General features: G+C 39.7%; 1 protein-coding gene across 9 annotated transcripts in view; it reads left to right on the top strand.

Annotated features, from left to right (window-relative positions):
• TDRD5 (tudor domain containing 5) overlaps window positions 1–15944 on the top strand; it is a 49356-nt gene extending 33412 nt beyond the window's left edge. For 8 of the 9 annotated variants that reach the window (XM_070746650.1, XM_070746655.1, XM_070746659.1 and 5 more), the window contains 4 exons: window positions 9727–9939; window positions 11442–11531; window positions 14057–14228; window positions 14882–15944. In XM_070746650.1, the coding sequence (XP_070602751.1) occupies window positions 9727–9939; window positions 11442–11531; window positions 14057–14228; window positions 14882–15147 (741 nt within the window). In that variant the 3' untranslated portion in view covers window positions 15148–15944. The remainder of the gene's footprint in view (window positions 1–9726; window positions 9940–11441; window positions 11532–14056; window positions 14229–14881) is intronic. The other variant, XM_070746658.1, reaches the window with a different exon arrangement.
• The last annotated feature ends 345 nt before the right edge of the window (window positions 15945–16289 follow it).

The following is a 16289-nucleotide window of genomic DNA, read 5'->3' as shown; positions in this document are numbered from 1 at the left end:
GTCGGACCAGGGCGTAGTAGACTGGTATTAAGACTTCCCTGGTCTTGGAGTGTATTCCCCTGTTGATGCAGTTTAGGATTGTGTTGGCTTTTTTAGCTGCTGCTGCACATTGTTGGCTCATGCTTAGTTGATTGTCCACCAAGACTCCGAGGTCTCTTTCGCAGTTGCTACTGCTAAGAGGGGTTTCTCCCAGGTTGTATGTGTGTCCAGGGTTTTTTCTGCCTAGGTGAAGGACTATGCTCTTGTCGATGTTAAACATCATTTTGTTGGTGTGGGCCCACTGTGTTAGTCTGTCTAGGTCTTTCTGTAATTTGAGCCTGTCTTCTAGGGTATGGGCTACCCCCGCCAGCTTGGTGTCGTCTGCGAATTTGATCAGTTGCCCTTCTATTCCCTCGTCCAAGTCATTGATGAAAATGTTGAAGAGCACAGGGCCCAGGACTGAACCCTGTGGTACCCCACTGCCTACATTCTTCCATGTGGATTTGGAACCACTGAGGACGTGAAGGATCCTGGAAGATGCTTGATCCCCAGTAAAATGGAGGACTCTGAAAACGCATTCCTTCCAACTTAAAACTGCAAACTGCAATTAGCAGCTCTGCAATAAGCAGTTCTTCAAACTGCAATTAACTCTTACCTTACCTTGTAAGAGAAGAAACCCTCAAGCATCTCTTGCCATTCACATTCCATCGCCCCCTTCCCCAACCAGAGTGATACAAACAATAAAGCTACAAGTGGCAAAGCAATAAACCCAGTGACTGAATATGCCCGGCAAAAAAAAAGGCTCAAAACTCCCAGGCAAATAACATCAGCAACTTATGCTTTAAGTGCAACGACTCAATTATTATACAAGAAGAATCCAAAAAATGCCACTCCTGTAACAAATTAGCACACCATACCTGCCTTAACATAAATAAACAAATTGCCTCCTTTCTTCAAGATAATTCCTCGTTCTATTATTTCTGCTCATCTTGTATTCCCAAACCTGACTCACTCTACAACTTATCTGACGAGATCCTCTCCCTAAAAGCAATAACAAAAACTCAACAATCATACATAGAGAACATAGAACCATGGCTTGCTTCCATTGAAAAAATTATCCAAGATCTGATAAAAGATAAACCACCAAAACAAATACACTATACTACCCCACCACCACCTGTCTATACTCCACCAAGTCCACAATCTTTACCTGCAAGCTCAACTACTGACATCCCCACCCTTGTAAAAGATGCCATGGAGCGCGAACAAAAGCGACAGAATGCCATCCTTTTTGGCCTTGAGGAAAATGGGGAATCTGATTTAACAAATATACGCAACATCATCCGCCGCCTACATCCACAAACCTTTGCCCCTGATAACATCCTAGAGGTTACTAGAAACAGCCCTGCACTTAGATACAGCGATGGATCAAAGGCCCCTCGTTTCTGTAGGATAGTCTGCAAAAATGAAACTGCCAAACAACTGTTCATCAAAACCATGAACTCCATCGCCAGAAATAATGACAACTACAACAAACTCAGATCCAGACCAGATCTAACTCTACTTCAACGCATCCGCTCTCGCAAACTACGGGCCGAACTCGAGACGTCTTGAGCTTGGTGAAACTAACCTATACATAGACTACCGCACTGAATGCATCAAAACCAAGACATATAACCCTCCATTCAAAAATCCCATCCCTCCTCAACAATCCCACACTTCCCAACCCACCACCCCTCATCAACAAATTGTCATCCCTAGTACTTCCAGCCAAGAATATGAAAGCTCGCCCCTTACTTCCTCAGTTCAATCCGACCTCAATCCATTCCGATTTAAATTCAACTCAACTCAGCCCAATTTCAACCCAGAACCCAAACTCAATCTCAAATGTAAATAAATCAATGCAAGAAGTATAATTAACAACTTGTCTGAATTCTTCCTCCTTCTTGACACCAACTTATTTGATTTTACCTTTGTCTGTGAAACATGGCTAAATACATCCTATCCTATCTCCATCATCACATCAAGTAATACCTTGTCCTTCGGTCTGACCGTGAATCCCGCAGAGGAGGCGGTGTGGCTATATTCTATAAAAAAATCACTCAATCTAAAAAACATCCAAGTTGCACATGATCTTATCCTCCCAGAAACCATTATATGTGATCTTTCCCTCAATACCACACTTCGCTTCCTCCTATGCTACAGAGCTTCTGACTCCGACATCACTCATGCAACCAAATTAATCTCACTGCTAACATGGGCAACATCCTGCCCGTACCTCATTATCTTCCTTGGTGACCTCAACATACCTCACATTAACTGGACCTTAAATGAATGCAGCACGGAACCAATCCACACTACCTTATACAATGCCGTCACCAGCCTGGGACTTGACCAATTAGTATTAAACAATACTAGACTTAATACCTGTCTTGACCTCATATTCTGTAATAGCAAAAGCGCAATCTATGGCCTGCATGTAAAAGAACCTTTTTCCAACAGTGATCATAGTATGATCAACTTCAATCTCAATCTACACCAGGATAACTTTCACCTGTATAATGTGTCACCTAAGTACAATTTTAGGAAAGCCAACTCTGAACTCAGATTTCAATCTCTCAATTCTCGACTGGCGAACTTTATTTTCTAACTGCAACACTATTGATGATTTCATTCTTACTACAAGTTAAAAGACTTATCAGACTACATGTACCACTAACTTCAACCAGAAGTAAAACAAAAATTAACTTACCTGTCTCAATAAGGAAACTACAAACCAAAAAAAGATCTCTCTGGCGTAAAAATAAAAAAAGGCCAAGTAACCAACTTCAAAAGATGTTACAAAAGCATTTGCCAACAAATAAAAGCAGAATGTTTCAACTACCACAGCAAACGAGGAAAATCTCCTTCGCACCAAATCTAACAAGAGCCTTCTACAACTTTGTCAACAACAAACTCAAAGGCTCTAGACCTATTCCACCTCTCGTTGGACTCAACAACAAAGAATACCATGATGATCCATCCAAAGCTAACCTCTTCAACTCTTTCTTTGGCTCTGTCTTCGTTAACAGTAATGGCTCATCCCCCATCTTCACAAATCGCACCTCAAACGCTCTCAACGACCTAACCCAAGTAGACTTCACTATAGACCGTGTTTAAAAAGCAATCTGACACCAAACCTTCTCTATCAGTCGGACCAGATGGTTTTTGCGCATATTTCCTAAAAAATCTTTCTTCTGCTATAGCCGAACCACTAAGCATCATCTTTCAAATTTCCTTCAGGACCAGCACACTCCCCAAGCTATGGCCAAAAGCAATAGTCATCCCCATCTTCAAAAAAGGGGACACTTCTCTCGTTGACAACTACAGACCAATTTTGCTATGCTGCGTCTCATGTAAAGTCATGGAATCAATTATAAATCAATCACCCTTTACTTAGAATCTAATAATCTACTCTCTAACAAACAATTTGGATTCAGAAAGAAATTATCCTGCAACCTTCAACTACTTCACTGCAAAAACATATGGACTACCCACCTAGATCAAGGAAAATCCATTGATGCAATTTATATTGACTTTTGCAAAGCCTTCAATTCAGTGGTCCATGACAAACTACTCCTAAAACTCAATTCCTATGGCATCTCAGGATTCCTCCACAGCTGGATTACTGCATTCCTGTCAAACAGGCAACAAGTTGTCAAAATTGGAAGTGCCATTTCCACCCCTGTCCTGGTTAAAAGTGGCGTTCCCCAAGGCAGCGTACTAGGACCTACTCTATTCATTCTCTACACCAACGACCTCTGTGATCATATCACAAGCAACTGTGTTCTTTTCGCGACGATGTAAAACTTTTCAACACCACGGACAACACATCTACTCTCCAAAAAGACCTCGACTTTGTCTCAGATTGGTCTAACACCTGGCACCTTCAAATATCAACCAGCAAATGTTCTACCCTCCACATCGGCAAAAAGAATCCGAACCTCATATATAAACTGAATAAACAAAATCTCACAACCAACCCCCACTCTGTAAAAGACTTTGGAATACTAATATCAAAAGATCTAAGTGCTAAAGCCCACTGCAACAATATCGCCAAAAAGGCTTCTAGAGTTGTTAACCTGATCCTACGTGGCTTTTGCTCCGGCAATCTCACACTACTCACCAGAGCCTACAAAACTTTTGCCAGACCCATTCTTGAATACAGTTCATCTGTCTGGAACCCATACCACATCTCGGACATCAACACCCTTGAAAATGTACAAAGATACTTCACCAGAAGAGCCCTTCACTCCTCCACTCGAAACAGAAGACCCTACGAAAGCAGACTATCAATCCTAGGTCTAGAAAGCTTAGAACTACGATGCCTAAAACATGATCTAAGTATTGCCCACAAGATCATACACTGCAATGTTCTACCTGTCAATGACTACTTCAGTTTCAATCGCAACAACACAAGAGCACGCAACAGATTCAAACTTAATATTAACCGCTCCAAACTACACTGCAAAAAATATGACTTCAGCAACCGAGTTGTCAAAGCGTGGAACTCATTACCTGACTCAGTAGTGTCAACCCCTATCCCCCAACATTTTTCCCTTAGACTATCCACGATTGACCTCTCCAGGTTCCTAAGAGGTCAGTAAGGGGCGTGCATAAGTGCACCAGTGTGCCTTCCGTTCCCTGTCCAGTTGTCTCTCCTTATCTCATTTATCTTTTCTTCCTTTCATATATGATCTCCTATACTTTTATATCTTTTCTTCTCTCCTTTTCTTCATTTATATTACTACATATCTATTCTCTTCAATGTGTATTATGTATTGGACAAAATAAATAAATAAATAAAATCTATGTGCTGCTTTCACATAACTAATTGCACATCTACCTTTCCAAGTGAAAGGCAGTTTTATTAGGGCCATATTGCACATAAGAATACAAGCGTTGAACATGCTTTTATTTCTTGATATGGCAATAATAACCCCTCTTCTATGATTCTAAACTTTTTATATAAGGGTGTATGATTCCCATATCTTTAAAAACATTACCTATGGAAAGCTTCCATTCTAATAGCTACATCTAAATCCTTCACCTCCACGTCATATGTATGATAGCACAATGGATATTTTCCTACTGGCATCCCATTGCTAAAAGTGGATCTGATGCATATTCCAGCTTCAAAATCTGGATCAATTAATGCTAGTGATGATGTTTGTATATACTGATGATCAAGTTCAGTATGGAAACAGCTGCTGCCATGTCACTAGGTCCCATTATCCGATCCCATCCCTACCTTTGTATACAATATAACATTCCACAAAACAATCACCAACTTTATTATCACATTCATGCGATAATACCCCTCCCCCCCAAGGGTATAGTTGTATGTCATGTGTATATGAGACAGTATTCTATACATTAACACTCTGAATCCAGGGACTTACATCCTCAAATTTCCACAACATAGAAGTGACCTATTCAGATATATTCAATTCAATTCAATTCAATTTATTAGATTTGTATGCCGCCCCTCTCCGAAGACTCGGGGCGGCTCACAACAACAATAAAAACAGTACAGTATAACAATGTAACAAATCTAATAATAAAACATTAAAAAAAACCAACAATTTAAAAACCATACAACACATACATACCAAACATAAAATATAAGAAAGCCTGGGGGAGATGTCTTAATTCCCCCATGCCTGGCGATATAGGTGGGTCTTGAGTAACTTGCGAAAGACAAGGAGGGTGGGGGCTGTTCTAATCTCCGGGGGGAGTTGATTCCAAAGGGTTGGGGCTGCCACAGAGAAGGCTCTTCCCCTGGGGCCCGCCAAATGACTGTTTGGTCGACGGGACCTGGAGAAGGCCTTCTCTGTGGGACCTTATCGGCCGCTGGGATTCGTGCGGTAGAAGGCGGTTCATGCGGTAGAAGGCGGTTCCGGTATCCTCTTCTCAATGCAATTAATATGGCAATGTACATGAAAATGACTCCTACCCAGATGCACAATTGCACACCCCAAAATTCCATTTATTTAAAAACAATAAAAGGCTTTCATTGCTTCTTTCTTTCACTCTGGTTTCAGGAGACACTGATGAATTGATGAAGTCTACTCATTCATCTGGAGCAGGAATCAGACCCTTTATATGGGAATGATGAACCCAACCTCTCCCTTTCTCACTTGTGCGCAGTCATCTCAATAATTATCAGTACTTGAAATGGACTTTCCCAGACAGGCTTCTGTTTATGTTCTTTTAAGACATTAATCAGGACCCAGTCACCACTCTTAAAATCATGTACTTGTAAATAATCAGATAAGTGCCAACAGCTCATCAAACCTTAAACGAGAAAAAACACTGGGACAGTTTTTTGTATATTTGTTTTTTTCAGAAACAAATAGTATGGTTTCTGATGATTTCCACCATGTTTTTAAAGTATACATTGCACAAACATTTATACACATATGACACCTAAAAATGCTAAAGATAAACATTTCATTCAAGCTTGTTATAATTTCACAGTGTTTCTACGATTCAGTTCTCTCCCCAGCTTTTGCCAGATAGTATCAGACAAAAGGAAACCATTACAACTACATTATTCTACTACCTAGGCGTACTTAGGTGTAAAACGTGTACCTAACCTTTCATTAACCCATATCTAGGCATATTTGTTCCAGTGTTATATTTACCATCATTTAAGTATTTACCACTACAAATCAAAATTCTTCTACCTGGCCAATTAAAGGATATATTTTTTTCCAAAATAAATATTTCAACTGCTGGCATTTCCAATGTAATTCATTCAAATGACCAGCCAGCACTTTACCTTCTACAACTGGTTTTGTTTTCCCAGTCCCCTTATCCCTTTGAGTCGAGGCAAGCCGGGACTTCCAAGAAAGCCTGAGTATCCTGAGATCCAGGAATACCTTTCTCTCCAGATCTTCCAGGTTCACCATTAAGACCCTTTGGTCCTGGGAATCCAGTATTGCCAGGTTCACCTTGTGGGCCAGCTGGGCCAGGGCAACCATCAGGTCCAGTTGAACCAAGTAGACCTTCTTTCCCACCTGGACCCGGGCTTCCAGACTGTCCCGGGAGACCTCTTGGACCCATAAGACCAGCCTCACCATAACCATCTGTGTCACAGCTGGGACCTTTAGCACCAGTGGAACCAGTAGCACCACAATCGCCAGGTAGCCCTATGCCACCATATCCACCATCACAACCTGGAAGACCATGAGATCCAAATTTTCCAAGAGGGCCCATTGGACCACAACAACCTTGACCAGGTTCACCTGGAGGTTCTTGGAAACTAGGAGAACCAGGTAATTTAAAAAGGACCAGCAACACCAATAGGGCCAGCAGGACCAACAGGGCTCTATCACTACAAGCACCAGCTTGTCCTGGGGTACCATTTTCACCAGGGACACCAGATTCACCATTGTTATCGGCAGCACCAGGTTTTCCATCCAAACCATTGTGTCCCCTTATTTATGTTACTCCAGTGTACATATTTTAGTATATACGCACATACGCACACTCAGAAACAAACTTTCTTTCACAAGAACAAACAATCTATGCATTCTTCTTGCATATCTCCAACACACACGCACATATTTCCCACACAAAATTATTTCTATTTCCTTCTCCTACCTTGCTGTCTCTTTTACAGTAGCTAGTCTTTTCCCAATAATCAATACCATAGTCCCATTGTATAGGCCTTTACGGGTATTATAACCAATCACTGATCATTCGGCTGCCTTTCATACAGCTTTAATAAGCTCTATTTATTGTACCAATTGTACCCTACCAATTATTAAGACCTATCTAAATTTACTCAAATATGTGAAGACCTCACGAGTTTTCAAATCCTTCCCTCATTTTATTTACTAACAACTAAACAAAATTAAATAATAGACAAATGTCCTACAGGTTTGTGTTAACCCATTCAAATGATTTCAGCCTCTTAACTCCTCCATTCACCACAACAAGCCACCAATCCAAAACTATCAACTTGTATTTTAACCCACATCAGGATTGTCCTTATCCTGTGTAGCTAAACCAACTTCTACTGCCACAAACAACTCAAACACTAACACTACTATTATAACGGTCAGAGTTGGAAACACCCTTAAAGGTCATCTAGTCCAACCCCCTGCTCCAGCAAATAACCCCATACCATTTCATACAAATGACAATCTCCTCTTAAAACAGGCAAACCACTTTTCGATCGCTGACTGCACTCCAGCACCCTAATACTTACCCCTATCATCTTCTATCCTACTTCCCATAACTTATCCTCTAACAATCTTCACATAGGAGTATATCTTCATCAGTACAATAAACAAACAAAACAAAGCACCGAACAACTGCATCAACCACAACTCTGAACATATGCATAAACACTACCTAAGCCATGCTGTAAAAAAAAAACAACTACACTTCCCCTCATTTTCTCAGATTACAGAGAGAACAATGTGTACAGGGAAAGGAATGTCACACAACGAAAGACTCACAAACAACTTTCTCTTCCCTTAAACAGAGCCCAATCCAGAAATCCTGACATCATACTACTCTATTATACATGAAATAAACTCCTTTCACATACACATCTGTACACTAATATTGGAATTCACTAAAACGGAATTCCCTCCTCTCATGCTAACTGCCCACTAAACAATGTAAAGCTGTCAAGAAGCTTTATAACTTCTCTCATCCTCAAACCACTACTAATAATACATAACAAACAAACTCAACAACTCAGCTACTTATCTGCAAACCTTCTGCCTTTGTTCTCATATATATCTGTATTAAACACACGCCATCTATCACATTTTTAGTCATTATACTATTACAAATTCTTTCCTTCTTTAAATAAAGCATATTCAGAATTCCCTCATTACCTATTGCTGCCTATATCAATGGATCAATTTTCCTTCTTCATCTGCTGCACCAAGAATCCCAAAAAATATCCCTTCAATAACCGTAAACTCACATCCTTTAAAAAAATCTAGCAGCTTTTCACCCAATTTGGCACCAATACAGCATTCACTAACACATTCCCTGTCTTGAAAAGAAATGCTATAATCTCTGGCTCATCCCTAAATACATTCCTAACTCCAATTCAATGAACAAGAAGACCTTTTCATTAACATCCTCCCAACTGATTTTTTTGATTCCCCTCACCTCACCTTCTTCCTTAGGCGGCGACTGTCCTCCTCCTCTTCTTCTTCCTCCTCCTCCCACCCAAATTCCGAGCTTTTGTTTCTTTCCTAATGGTTTTGAACACATTATTTGCTTTTACATTGATTCCTATGGGAAAAATTGCTTCTACTTACAAACTTTTCTACTTAAGAACCTGGTCACGGAACAAATTAAATTCTTAAGTAGAAGTACCAGTGTATTTAGCATGTTCTATACTGTATACTGAAAAGGTAGAAATAGAACACTACATGGATAAAATACTGCAAAGTTATAAAAGTTAAACATGTGGCAATATTTATTCAATTGCAACTCTAAAAATTGCTCATAAAGATTTTTCAGTGCCTTTGTAACTTTGACTGCTGAACAAACAATTGGTAAACAAAGACTACTTATACAGTGTAGGAATTGAACAAAATGGGTAAATGCGCGATTGGATTACTTTTAATAAATGGAATTTTGTGCAAGATTTTCCAATGAACAAATTTTCTAAAATATTGTATTTAAAATTAAATATATAATTAAAATGACAGTATTGTAAACATTTTCTAGCACCCAAATCCTGAAGTACCATACCTGGAGCCGGTGTATTTAAGTCAAGAAATTTGGGATGAGAACTGGTTGCCTTCAACGTATTATGAAAAAAAGAAAAATGCGGATGATTCTGATAATTTACGTACTGATATTATGGTAGTTTCTGACCAGACGTCAGGTCATGAAGGCAACAAAAATAAGAGTCAACACAACCAAGATGTGATTCAAAAGGTAGACTTCTTTACTGGTTTTTCGGGTTACTAATCCAAAGCTTCAGTTGAGATGCAGTGCTCTCTTATCCCAAAGATTCAAAGTTTGTAATATATAGATTTTTTTTAAAAAAAAAGAAAATTATAATCTTATATGTATGCATAAACTTGAAATTGATGAAAATAGATTGTAAGTAAAAAGGGTAAAATACAAAAATACTAAAATAAGGAAACTGCACAGCAGTAAAAAAAAAAGAGACTAGGAAATAATTACAATCTAGCAATCATACCATATGGAGTAGAATACCAAAATATTTTGGAAAACTTAAGGCAATGATAAATCCCTGCTTTAAAATGCTTTCAATTTGTAGTTGGGATCAGTACATGTATTTCCCAACATACAACCGTAATTGAGCCCAAGAATACTGTCATAATTTGTGCCAGTCACTAAGACGGTCATCATGTGACCAACCCGATTTTATTACTTTTTTGTGGTGGTCATTAAATTCTGGTTGTAAAGTGAACACTGTGTCTGTTAAGTGAACCAATTGTCTACATAGTAAATGCAAGCAAAAGTTCATTGTTAATTTTGGTTACATGACTGGGGGAAGCTGCAAAGAGCCATAAATGCAGGCCCTCTGTTTAGTGCCCCAAATCTGATTACATAACTAGCTGGGTTGCCCAGATCTCAGAACTTTGAAACTGGTTCATTTGTATCTTTTGGGGGAGGGGGTGTCTGCCATAACTTCAAACAGTCACTAAGCAGCAATTGTAAGTAAAGATCTACCTGTATTTCATAACATGAATGTCACTAATAAAAATAACCTTAATTTCCTAAAAGCTGCTCAAATAATGCTACAGTCTCGCAGAGCAGTATGAGAGCTTGGTAAAAAGCAGATATTTACCTACATTGTCCAAACCTTATTTCCCAGATTGGATATGACACAGATATGAATGCTTTCACATAATATCAGAACTTTAATGCTGCTACACTCCTGCTGATTTGGTAGCAGGCTTTTGCTTCATTCAAAATATCAAATCCCTTTTTTAAAGGCACTTCAGCAGTTAGCATTGCCCGTCTGATTATGTCTTGGATTAGAAGTTGGACAGGGTCAGGCCTGGTGAATACCTACATTGGGTTACCTAGACAAACTGTTGTGTTGTCAGGAAGACAGCACAGATATATCCATGAAGTCCCCAGAAATTGTTCTGGACTTGAAGGAGACATGGCTTGCCTAGAAAGGTAGCCCCATATTGAAGATTCGGAGGCTATGGAGAAATTGATCTGACTTCTCCAGGCAGGAGTAGTGTTGAGAATATAGCAGTGTGTGAGACATACTGATACACTGTTGATATCATAGTACTTTGAGTCCCTGGCAATTCCATATATAAATTGGTTTCCTCTGTTCTCTCCTTACCATTCTGGTCTTTTGGTCATTACTTTAAAGATTGGATCTCCCTCTAAGACTTAAGGGTTGGAGAGAGGTTGTTTTCTGCTTGAAATAAATGTCCTTTTTTTGGCAGACTGTAGATGTGTCCAGTGCCATTGATATAGCAGATTATCCAAGTGTGGAACATCCAAATAAAATTTTGAGCTTGACAGAAGAAACAAAGGTAATTTGATTTGTACTGTTTCTATTTATGAGAAATGTTTTTATTGGAGTGGACAGTTGTATGTTCTATAGAAAAGATTTCATGAACCTTTTTTTGCTCTGATACCAAAAGGGGGCATGCGAGGCCACACCAATAATGCAATGCCTAACCCTAACTCCCCCCAGCACTGCCCCCTCCCTGCCGCACGCGTGAGCACAGGGCTTACTGAAACCTCCGGGACCTGTGGATGGCGAAAAACTGATTCCAGCTGATTTTCAGCCTTCTGGAGGGCGGGGGGGAGTTGTTTTCACTTTCCCAGGCTTTAGAAAAGCTTCTGGAGCCTATGAATGGCAAGAAATGGCCCAACAGCCCAACAGGAAGTTCTGAAAAAAACTTCTAGTAGGCCTGTTGGATCCGTTTTTTGCCATCCAGAGGCTCCGGAGGCTTGAAGTTGTAAGCTTCGTGCTGCTGTAGATATAGTTTGTTTGCAACTGCATGTATATGTATGTATGTCACATGTTTTGTTTTGTTTTTGCTGAATTTGAAAATTAAGGGAGACTAGGATGGATCTATTTAGGCTTTATTTTGGCCTCATCAGCTAGCCATACCCACTGGGACTTAGCTGATGAGGCCAAAATAAGACTGAAATAGATCTATCCTAGTCTCCCTTAATTTTCAAATTCAGCAAAAAAACATGTGACATATATATATAGTCACATAAATTTGGAATGGCAAATACACACACACACACACACACACACACACACACACACAAATACATATATAAGCTGGACTGGGTTGAATATGGAATCCTTGTTGCTCTCTGAGCTTGCTTGTTTGCTTGCAGACATTTCCCTTTCTAATTAGGTAACTATATACCTCAGTCTATAGCAATTGTTATAAGATACACAAAATAGAAGTGTATTGTTAGATTGTTCAGATTTTCGGTGTATTTGCCATTCCAAATTTATGTGACCATCACATATGCCATACGAATCCTTTGCTTCAGATGTTTTCTTTTAATTGTAACAATGTCTGTCAAATAAGTGCACCAGCATGCCTTATTTGGGTCCAGGAGATTACCAACACTTCTTTGAGGGAGGGGTCCTTCCCGGCTCTCTACAAGGAGGCACTTATGCGCCCCCTCCTCAAGAAGCCTTCCCTGGATCCGGTCGTATTTAACAACTATTGTCCTGTCTCCAACCTTCCCTTTATGGGGTAGGTTGTTGAGAAGGTGGTGTCGCTCCAGCGGTCCTTGGAAGAAGTCGATTATCTAGGCCCTCGGCAGTCAGGATTCAGAGCCGGCTACAGTACGGAAACTGCTTTGTTTGCACTGATGGATGATCTCTGGCGGGCCCGGGACAGGGGTTTATCCTCTGTCCTGGTGCTTCTTGACCTCTCAGTGGCTTTCGATACCATCGATCATGGTATCCTTCTACGCCAGCTGGAGGGGTTGGGAGTGGGAGGTTCCGTTTTACGGTGGTTCTCCTCCTACCTTTCTGGTCGGTCAAAGTCGGTGTTAGCGGGGGGGGGGGTTCAGAGGTCGACTGGGGGGGGGACTTATTGACCCCCTCAGAGAGAGTTCGCAACTTGGGCAACCTCCTCGATCCACAGCTAACTTTAGAGCACCATCTTTTGGCTGTGGCGAGGGGAGCGTTTGCTCAGGTCCGCCTGGTGTACCAGTTGCGGCCCAATTTGGACAGGGAGTCTTTGCTCACGGTCACTAATGCCCTTTTCATCTCAAGATTCGACTACTGCAATGCTGTCTACATGGGGCTACCTTTGAAGAGTGTTTGGAAACTTCAGATTGTCCAAAATGCAGCCGTGTGCGCAGTATTGCCGATATCTCATCACTCCATGGACTGCATTGGCTACCAATCTGTTTCCGGACACAATTCAAAGTGTTGGTTATGACCTATAAAGACCTGCATGGCATGGGACCAGACTACCTCCGAGACCACCTTCTGTTGCACAAATCCCACCATCCGGTGAGGTCCCACAGAGTTGGCCTCCTTAGGGTCCCGTCGACCAAACAATGCTGGCTGGCGGGACCTCGGAGAAGATCCTTCTCTGTGGGGGCCCCGGCCCTCTGGAATCAGCCGGAGTTTTGCACTGCCCCCACCCTCCTCGCCTTCTGAAAGAGTTTAAAAACTCATTTGCCGTCAGGCTTGGGGTTTTTAGATCTTCCCCCCTGACCAATGAATGCTTTAGTATGATTGTTGAATGAATTGTGAATGATAGTCTTTTTTAAATCAGAACTTTTAAGGATTGTTTTAAATGTATTATTAATTGGATTGTTTATTACTGTTTTCTGTTTTCTGTATATGCTGTGAGCTGCCCCGAGTCCTCGGAGAGGGGCGGCATACAAATCCAATCAAATCTTAAATCTTCCATCACCTGTCCTAATTTTTCTCTCCTACTAGTATCATGTACTGTATTGTTATATCTTTGTATACCACCAATACGTACTTGACACAACAAACAAATAAAATAAATAAAATATCCTGTGTTTTAAAGCAGTTTTCTTTTTTTTCACTTGACTGCAGACAGAATCCTCTGTTGGAGATATATCTGATTCTTTGTCACAAACATTAGAAGAGTTTTATATTTCTATTGTCCATTCTAAGAAACCAGGAAAGCAGAGTCAAAATGAATCACATGAAAACAAATTGTCTGCTTGTCATTCCCAACTTCCTCCATCAACATCTGTGTTACACGGTATATTTATGCATTTATCTTCTAATAATGCTGACTTTACTATTGCTGTAGTATTATTAAATTTGTTGCCAAAATATCATACCCTTTTAAAATGGATTTGTAGCTGTGCTGATACTACAAAATTAGATTCAGTAGAGATTACAAAATGATCAATTTCTGAACCATAGAAGGCCTTTGTTGAATCCCAGAAGAACTAAATTCTGAGATATCAGGTATGGTGGCTAACCGGAATAGTATGGAACATACTGGTTCTGAAAGGGTTAACATTTAAAATGAAATATGAGAGAGCTAGGGGGAAAATAGGGAAATACTGGGTATTGATTTACAGAGCAGATTTTGTTGGTCTTCATGTTTCAAATAAAAAATCATGATGCAGTCTAGACAGGTTTCCTTTAGGAACATGAGAACAGCTTCCTGTACTCAGCACTTCCTGTTCATGATTATAATTAGGTTTTGAGTAATTTTATATGACTTCATATTTATTTAATCAAAAGTGGAATTAGAATGATTTAAGGAGAAGATATGGGAAAGCAGAATCTGCACTTACATTGTAGAAGTGTGAATTAGTTAAAGTGACATTGGTCAGGGCAAAACAGGATCTAAGCCCCATAACAAATAATTTCTGACCACTTTTTCTTCTCTTTACTATGTAGGAAGACCTGCTTCAGAGAACATGGTTAATGATGCTCCTGGAACAGTTTCTTTATATAATGCTAATCATTACTTTGAACCTTGTGCCCTTGATCAAAATGCCTTGGTCTTTACTGCTGAGCTTCAGGGCTCTCGAGAATTTTGTATTTCATGTAGTCCAACTGTTGCCTTGGGAGCATCTGCACGATTAGCTGCCTCTGGTGGATATTTCCTCCTTAACTTTAGGAAGATAAATATATCACAGAAAGTCAGTATGAAAAATTTCTAAAAGACTTCAATGTTTATCTAGTTAACTGAACAGTAGCAAAAAAAAAGCTTGTAATTTGAACCTATGGGAAATTATAATTTAAAGCCCAACTGAAATTTGGGCAATTTATGCCATGACTTTTCCTCATATATTGTTTTTCTTGTTGTATATTACATTTCTACTCTTAATATAATAATTTTGCAGATAATCAATGATCTGTATTATTTAAGTTATATGCATATTTTTGTAAATGGCAAAGTCATTGAGTGTTGAGGACATCATATACTGTATTTTTTAGAGTGTAAGATGCACTGGAGTATAAAACCCACCTTAGTTTTGGGGGGGAAAAGCACAGGAAAAAAATTCTGCCTCTCCTTCCCAGCAATTTTCCTCCAGCAAACAGAATAAATGATATACAATTTGCTGTGTATTTCTGTGCATATGTGTCTGATCCATAGAAACAGCAAAGAATTGGAGAAATATACATCATGGCAGTATATTAATGCCAGAAAGTTTTCTTAAATGTAGTCATGCTAATTCCTCCCAATTATTTAAATAGATCTAGTCCAAACATGACTGAATCAGAGTTTAACTCTGCTGCTCTATCTTAATACTAAAACAGGATACTTACATTTCAGACTTACTTATGCAGATGCTGTTAATATTGATATGGCTTTTTAGAAGTACTGTATACATTTTTCTCTGCTATTTAAAAGAAGATACAAAAGCACTGGGCCTCTTATATCAAGCATTCATTTTAAGAAGCTTCTTCATTTCCTTAAAGTTGTCTAGAACAATAATAAAGCGGTCTTTAAAAATAAGTCTAATAATTTGAACATTCTACAGACATTTATAGTTATTGACTTATCTTCTTGCATCCAGTTTTAGCAGTCTCATTAGCACAAGAAAATAAAATTCTGCCTCTTCCTCTACCTTCCAGTAATTTTCCTCCTTGCAGCGTTAGTTTCACTTTCAGTTCTAGCATGTGGCTGCAGCTTCAATCAGCTGAGGGTCAAGAAGCTGATAGCCAGTTGCTTGGCTTAACAGGCTTTGTTCTGTTTGCTGCACGGAGATAAAATGCTGAGAGGCAGAGGCCAAAGGTTGGGGATGGCTGGGGAGGGGCTACATTCAGTGTATAAGATGCACCCACATTTTCACCCTCT

This window comes from Erythrolamprus reginae, chromosome 3 (genome assembly GCF_031021105.1).
Source record: "Erythrolamprus reginae isolate rEryReg1 chromosome 3, rEryReg1.hap1, whole genome shotgun sequence".
In the NCBI taxonomy this organism is placed as follows: domain Eukaryota; kingdom Metazoa; phylum Chordata; class Lepidosauria; order Squamata; family Dipsadidae; genus Erythrolamprus; species Erythrolamprus reginae.
This window is presented reverse-complemented; position numbering and strand designations above follow the sequence as displayed.